General features: G+C 34.5%; 1 protein-coding gene across 2 annotated transcripts in view; it reads right to left on the bottom strand.

Annotated features, from left to right (window-relative positions):
• Positions 1–8,661, bottom strand: part of LOC106872181 (membrane-associated guanylate kinase, WW and PDZ domain-containing protein 1) — a 709,375-nt gene that overhangs the window by 553,074 nt on the left and 147,640 nt on the right. For both annotated transcript variants that reach the window (XM_052966880.1, XM_052966879.1), the window contains exon 4: positions 1,451–1,486. In XM_052966880.1, the coding sequence (XP_052822840.1) occupies positions 1,451–1,486 (36 nt within the window). The remainder of the gene's footprint in view (positions 1–1,450; positions 1,487–8,661) is intronic.

Raw genomic sequence — 8,661 nt, 5'->3', positions numbered from 1 at the left:
GTGCTTTTTACGTGCCACCGGCATGGAAGCCGGTCAGACAGACCTGGCACCGCTGGACTGGCTCCTGTGCAGGTGGCACATAAAATACACCATTTTGAGCGTGGTTGTTGCCAGTACCGCCTGACTGGCCCTCGTACCAATGGCACGTAAAAGTACCCACTACACTCTCACAGTGGTTGGCGTTAGGAAGGGCATCCAGCTGTAGAAACTCTGCCAGATCAAATTGAAGCCTGGTGCAGCCATCCGGTTCACCAGTCCTCAGTCAAATCATTCAACCCATGCTAGCATGGAAGGCAGACATTAAACGATGATGATGATGATGATGCTGATGATATATATATATATATATATATATATATATACACAGATACGCACACACATATACAAAGTTATCCAATAATTGCTCAGTAATGAATGCCTGTGCCACTATTCATCAGCTGATGTGTGAAGAATGGTGACACACGAGTATTGATTATTGATTGATGATCCGATAATTTCATACCCACGGTTTGCCAGGAAACCAAGAGTACTGTATGTAAGCCATAATTGTATAACGTATCAAATATGTTCCTTTGTTTCAATGATACTAAGATCTACTTCTTTGTTGTTACAGCATGTGACTTGTCATTCTATATACACATATATTCATACATACATATATATTTTACACACCCATACACACACAACCTATACCCATGCTTAGAAAGAAATATGTCTATATACTTCGTTAGCAAACTCTGTACAACACGGTGTTCATTTCTGTAATTATTTGTATAATATTCTTGACATCAAAATTGAAGCGTCTTTAGATGCAACATTAATTTTATTCTTGTTGATCATACTTGTCATAACTAAATTATTTTATTGACAGGCAGAGAATTTATATCTCCCATTATATGATTATTACTGAATAAAACTATCTATCTTGTCAGTTATTTTGAATTTCAAGTTTTGGTCAAGTATATATATTTTCCACTGAAGTATGTCTGGGTAGTGGAGATTTGAAGCTAGAAATCAAAGACCTGAATTATCAAATTCCATTAAAAAAAAGATATAATAATAATAATAATAATAATATGCCTACTGATAGAAATGTCTCAGCAAAGAACTGTCGGACCTTGAGACTGAGATATCTAGGATATGGCAATTAGAACCCCAAACCATCCCTGTTGTTGTAGCTGCTCTGGGAATGATCAAGAAAGAAACTGACAAATTTTTTCACCAGGTCCCAGGGAGACCAACAATCTACGAGACTCAAAACATTGGGCTGACATCAACTGCCCATATTCTCAGAAAGTTTCTCTCCATCTAATATATTTGTGCCTTAGGTCTCTGACTGAGACCCAGTCAAGAGAAGAAATAAAATGTAAATCAACTGGAAAATAATAATAATAATAATAATAATAATAATAATAATAATAATAATAAACAAAGGGAAAATAGACTTTACCAGATGCTGAATTATTTCTTGGAGATTTGTACTCACCTGAAAATATATAAAAAAGAAAATAGTTAAATATATTGGATTTGTTTCATTTAAAAGAACAGATGTGCATGATAGAGTCCATGATAATTCATAAACGGTGAGATTATAAATATATTAGTTTTTATAGAAATATTAAATTTTTGTTTTTAATGGTGGAACTCGAAGTAGATGAAGCTATAAGTGATAGAATGTAGGATATTGGATTTTAAAACCCCTTGAATGGAAGAAGATCGAAGGATACTTGAGGGCCAAGAACCTACATCTTTTGTAAATATGACAGACATGCAGCTTTCAATCTTTTTCCCATCTAAGTATTTTAATCCAATATTCTACATGGTGTTATTCATAGTTTTATCTACTTTGAGCTCTACAACAACAAAAAAAAATACTGCTTTTAATTACATTTTTCCTACTTATTAAATAGAGAAATAAATCAAAGAGATACAATGTCATAAACTCTTTAAGCCTACGAGTAAGCATTAGCAAGTGTGATTTTATTTCATTATACCCCTGGAAAACAGGAAAACACAAAAGTGGGTAGCCACATGACTTTGAGCTTATAGCTGAAAATGATGAGGTTTCTGTCAATTAATGAGCTGTAAACTAAAAGCCGTGTGGATACCAGTTTTTCATCTTCCAGGGTAATTAAATTCCATACTGAAAGACACACCATGCTTCCAGCCCAGGAACTGAATCTATGAGGGATTACTGACAAGTTCCTGGCTTTGGGTAAAAGAAAATACAGGAGGATCAGTTCATTAGGATTTTATTCAACATATTCCCCACTCAGATTCATATACTTATTGCAGTGGTCCTTCAGCTTTTCTGAGCCCCGTAAAAGAACTCAGAAGGTTGGGCCTTCAAAAAGTTCTTTCGCAATACTCTTAAAGCCAGGAACTTTTCAGCACCCCCTCGCATAGCTTTATGATTGTAAACTCAACAGAGTAATCACTAGACAACATGCCTTTCAAATGTACCAAAAATACACTCATTCAGTTTTATAGAAGCCAAGGTAAAAGATTTCTTTGAATGTAAATATTTGTTTCTATCATTGGATGCTTGTTCCACAACAAGCTTACAATGGAGAAATTGAGATGATACCTATTTTTAAGAAAGTAATGTGTTTTGCCACGTGGTTCAGTGTTGATGTTAGATTTTAACTTTCGATATGAGGGTTTAATGCTTTTACATATAAACCATACAATCACTGCACCACCCAAACCAACTTATCTCAAGCAATGTATTGAATCACATGTGTATTTTAAATACTTTTCAAGTTATACTGTTCTCATAGCTAACTCTATTAACATCAACCTTCAAGTACTGTATCAGCTGTGAATGCCAAAATAGCCTATTGTAACACATACAACACCTTACTGTATGCAACATCATCATCATCGTCGTCGTCGTCATCATCGTCGTCGTCATCGTCGTCGTCGTCATCATCGTTTAACATCTGCTTTTCATGCTGCCATGGGTTGGACGGCTTGACTGAGGACTGGCGAGCCAAAAGGCTGCACCAGGCTCAATCTGATCTGGCAAAGTTTCTACAGCTGGATGCCCTTCCTAACACCAACCACTCTAAGAGTGTAGAGGGTGCTTTTATGTATCTCTGGCATGAGGGCCAGTCAGGTGGTTCTGGCAATGACCATGCTCAAAAGGTGTTTTTTACGTGCTACCAGCATGGGAGTCAGTCTGGCAGCACTGGCAACGACCATGCTCGAATGTTGTTTTGCACGTGCCACCGGCATGGGAGCCAATCAATGGCCCTGGCAATGATCACGCTCAGATGTGCTTTTAACATTCCACTGGCACTAGTGTCAATCAGGTGGTACTGTCATCGGCCATGTCAGCAATTTTGGTCCATCTTAAAACTATTTCACTAAATGGTATAATTTCTCAGACAACTGTTTCATTCTAATTAGAAGAAGAGTAATGTTAAATTCATTTCCATAGATATTCTTTTTTGGTAGATGTAAGAAACTAAGAGAAGAATCAAGATAACAGCATATCCATTAACCCTTTCATGAGCAAATTTCCAATAAATACATTGCTAATATGTTTTAATTAATTTTCAAAAATGATCAAGAATTCATTAGTGATTAGTAAAATAACTCATTAATAAGGTGGTGTTTTGAAAATAAATTAAGCAAGAAATTTTTAGATATACTTATGGTATTTAAGTTTTAATTAAATACAAACAATTTAAAATAAGAGGTTTTGTAACATAAGACCAGATGAAATTTCAGACAGGTTGGTATTGAAACAGTCAAAAGAAGAGAGAGAGAGAGATAAAGTTAGACTGCTTAACTTTTGCATGAGATAAACAACAGGAGAGAGAGAGAGAGAGAGAGAGAGAGAGAGAGAGAGAGAGAGAGAGAGAGAGAGAGAGAGAGAGAGAGGCGTGTGTGTGTGTGTGTGTGTGGAGGGTATATTTATGACTAATAATTCCTAAATTCTTTAATTCACAGAAATATTTTTTTATATATAAAAAAATTCTACATAAACACATTTTTGAATGAAGAATTTGAATTTAAGAGAAAAATAAAACTATTTTAGAAAGACTTCAAAATCTATTTTTATAATTACATTTTAAATTGCTGTTGATAGATAAATTCTCATTTGTTACTTCAATGAATGAAAAAGAATTAAATGTATAATAACATGGATTATACATGAATAAATAATATATTTATAATAACATGCATAGTACGTATGGCATATGCCATCCCATACATATGTTCATATATTAATATTTAATAACTTCCTTAGTTAAATTGAATCTTATAAATAAACCATTAATATTACATAAGAATTATGTTGGAATATGTGAAGAAAATAAGGTTATAGCCAATGTTAGGAATAGCAATGAAAATGAACTTTATATAAATAACAATATTGAAGACGCAAGCAAGAATATGACCAAATCTGAAAACATGACAAGAATTCTAAAAGAAGGCTATGACGGAGAAAAAACCCCCCAAAACAGTGGAGGCGGGGAAACTGTATATTATATATTAAGTTTCTAAACTAAACAAGAGTGATTCAAAAAAAGATAAATTTTTATGCCAGAAACAGAATGTTACATTAATAAACAATGTTTCAAAAGAAGAAAGAAAAAAAACCCCTTAGTTTTGGATTTCTATTCCTGGAAAACTACAAAGGAATTTTGAATATATATATATATATGCGACTGGATAAGACATATTGAAAAGAATTAAGATATCAACAAGATATAATAACTGACAATGGACAAAACTACTGGATTATCCTTGAGGATTTGGAATTAAGAAAATATTTTCAACTTGAGATTAAAGTTGATAATTTTGAAACTGAGTAAAAAAAAATAAATATCATGTGACTGAGTCAGATGAACTTGAATAAAAGACAACTTCACCATAAGACCATTCCAGAGCCAATACTAGTATGACATAGGAATCATATTAAATTACTATATTTTAATAGTAAACATGTTTTCAAGCTTGCTATGACTATTGCTAATATTTTGAAACGGATACACTAAGAGACCTCAGAAACTGTGTTGCACAGATGAAATCTTATACAAATCACGCTGCTATGGAAAAGCAATCATGAAGCAAGTAATAAACATTAACGATGACGATGATGATGATGATGATTTACAGGGCTCAAATTTGATTCCCTTATAAAAGTGGAAGGCTAGAGTTAACTAATATGATGCCACTGTATAAATGATATCTCTTTTATCAGTTTTAAGTAAAAGATTTCACCAGCTGTTTTAAAAAGTAAAAGTCATTCTCATCCATTCTTTTTTTTCCGAACATTTTAATTTAGTTATTTTATTGAGGTTATTTCCCTTGTTTATTTTCTTTTTAGATTCTAAATGCACCCCCACAACACACACACACACACACACACACACACACTACCACCACCAAGGAGCTCTTGTCTACTAATTGCATTGATTATCTCAGTTAATAAAAGCTGTTCTACATACTATATAAGACATGCAAGACCTTACTCTAAATGGATAAAAGTCAACTTGAATGAAATGTTGATTTTAAGACCAATGCAATTATCGAATTAAATTCTAGCTCGTTATGTCAATCTCATTGAAGCAAACATCTACGTGTTGTAAGTGCTGTTTAACCCCCGGATGACCTTGACTGAATAGACCCATTAGATTAGCTGGGTGATAAATTTTTTGTAAAGTTCCTCAGTAGAACATCTGCAGTAGAAACTATTTCGTAATTAACTCGTTAAGTACAAGCAATAAACAAGATTAAGACAAGCCGTTGTTGTTGTTGTTGATGATTTTTATTCACATTTTATTGAACCAGAATTATGATTGTCACTGTGGCCATGGCATATCCAGTATGCAATACATATCTAATGTATATAAACAGCTCTTTGTCATTATCGTCATTTGAAGTTCACTACCCACGCTGGCAATGGTTTGACAGGATTCAGTGAGTGGCAAAGCTGCACTGTATTTCAATGTCAGTTTTGGCAGGATGTCCCTCTTGATGCCAACTATTTCCAGTGTGCACTAGGTACTTTTAATGCACCACTGGCACAAGTAGGGTTGCTAAGTAACTTGCAAGAAAGAAGGGATCTAGTTCAAAACGGGGGCACCAGTTTTCATTTATGTTTTATGTAGTGTTTTTGGTACCGAAAGACTTTCAAACTTCGTATACTTATCTATTTTGTGTTATAGAACAGAAAAAAATTTTTGTATTCGGAGTTATTTCATGTAAAAAATTGTCTTATTTCGATAATTTCAACCAATCACTGACAAGTATTCAGCTGTTTACACTTACTCCTTTGGCAGTTTAAGTGGTGTAAAGCGTATTTAATCTTCATTTATAATTTCGTTAACATCTGCCTGAACTGTATGAAAGGTTTATTAGCTACTGCCTAACCCTAACCCTAATCCTACTGCCAATATGCTTCAGCCATTTTTTGACAAGGAAATAATAATTTTATCATCGCCAGAATCGTTTGAGAATCGTTTGTTTACGTAGTCAGCACTTAATGTATTCGGCTGAATGGACGTCAGTCATTGGTTGAAATTACAGAAATACGACAACTTTAACATGGAATAACTTGCGATGTACGTTTTTTTGTTAAGAAGACTAAGAGAAAAAGATGTTTTATATGACACATTCTACCAGTGTCCTAAGTTTCAAAGTGTTTCGTTAAGAAAATACTGGTGCCCCCATTTTGAACTAGATCCGAAAGAAGAATAACAGGGAGAGGAAAAGAACAAATCAGATTTTGATATAAATCTTTCATTTTTATGAGACATATGTGAATGTGTTTTAAGAACTTTAAACTATGTATAAGAAAATTATTATTTCGAAATCTCACAATGTGAGATATTTAGCAACAGTACTTTGTAGTAAAGATTGTTTGCCAACATAACATGGCAGTCCTGGTTTAGGATGAATGTTGCTGTAATTTAGCCCCAGGAGACATTGCCCCAGCTGGCTATATGACACGATCTGTGTCCTTATATATAAGGACATAGATCGCGTCGTACAGCCAGCTGGAGACGATTTAAACTATGTGGTTGAGTTTCAAGTTTGATCTCACTTCATAAAACTGTCTTTAATTATAGTCTTGGGTTGACTAGTGTCTTGCAGGTAAAATTTAGTAGACAGAAATGGTATTAAAAGGTGGCAAGCTGGCAGAAACGGTAGCATGCCGGGCGAAATGCTTAGTGGTATGTCGTCTGCCGCTACGTTCTGAGTTCAAATTCCGTCGAGGTCGACTTTGCCTTTCATCCTTTCGGGGTTGATTAAATAAGCACTAATTACACATTGGGATCGATATAATCGACTTAATCCGTTTGTCTGTCCTTGTTTGTCCTCTCTGTGTGTAGCCCCTTGTGGGCAGTAAAGAAATAAGAAATGGTATTAACTATGTCATGTGTATGTGTGTGTGTGTTCCTGTCGGTGAGTCTTTGTACTACTTTTGCAATGATGTTACGACTCCCACAAACAAAATGTTTGGTAGTGGTTGATAAAAGAAAAAAAAGAACTGGTAATCCATCCATTACGAGGGTTCCAGCTGATCTGTTCAATGGAACAGCCTGCTCACAAAATTAACATGCAAGTAGCTGAGTACTCCACGGACACACATATCCTTAACATAGTTGTCAGGGAGATTCAGAATGACACAGAATGTAACAAGGCTGGCACTTTCAATAAAAAGGCCAACTCACTTATGTCCGCTGAGTGGACTGGAGCAATATGAAATAAAGTGTCTTGCCCATGGACACAATGTGACACCAGAATTCAAACTCACAACCTTATGATTGTGAACTGAATATTCTAACACTAAGCTATGTGCCTTCACAGCAATGGTTGATATAGGAAGATGTAGGATAAAATTGCTCTAGTTCGAAAAAAAAAAAAAAAAGGTTAGTATCAGTGTGGGGGGGGGGGACATTTGGCTGTAAAATACTGCTTCAAGAAGCCAAGTCCAACATATGCCAGCATGAAAAAGGCAGACATAAAAGCAATTAATAATGATGATAGCTGGGGAAGTGGGGAAGTTTTGATTTTTAGAATTGCAGGCTCTGGCTTAAGTACCAAGGGTTGTCTCTGGATATAGATCATCAGATACTTGAGAATATTTCAAGTCAATCACAAAGCCAACCACTTCAAGATATAAGACACTTCAGTTTAATCTGAGATAAATATGTACAAAGAAGTCACATCTACATATTTACTAAACATATATTTTATATTGCTGCAAAATTAGGCCCCATGCTTGGAGGAGCTTAATTTCACAACGAGACTGACAAAATATATGTCAATAATATATATATATATATATATATATATATATATACCATTGCAGTGTGGAAGGTGTTTATAAGCCATTTAAGAAACATACGAAAACCATTAGATTCACTTCAACATTTAAATTTAATTTGCCAAAATATTTTTGTTGCTTTCAGAGTGTGACCTGTTCACTAACAGAATTCCATGCTCCATTTCGTTTCAGCACACGATCTCAGATCAGGTCGCATGCTATGCAAGTAGATCTCCATATGTATGTATGTATATATATATATATATATATATATATATATAGATTTACTTTTTATCTCATTATGAATAGTAAATCCTTATGTACACACACTGATATATGACCTACATTGGACCCCTTATTCGCTTAACCACCAA

Source organism: Octopus bimaculoides, chromosome 4 (assembly GCF_001194135.2).
Source record: "Octopus bimaculoides isolate UCB-OBI-ISO-001 chromosome 4, ASM119413v2, whole genome shotgun sequence".
In the NCBI taxonomy this organism is placed as follows: Eukaryota; Metazoa; Mollusca; class Cephalopoda; order Octopoda; family Octopodidae; genus Octopus; species Octopus bimaculoides.
Note: the sequence above shows the minus strand (reverse complement) of the source record. Positions and strands in the feature narration are given on the sequence as shown.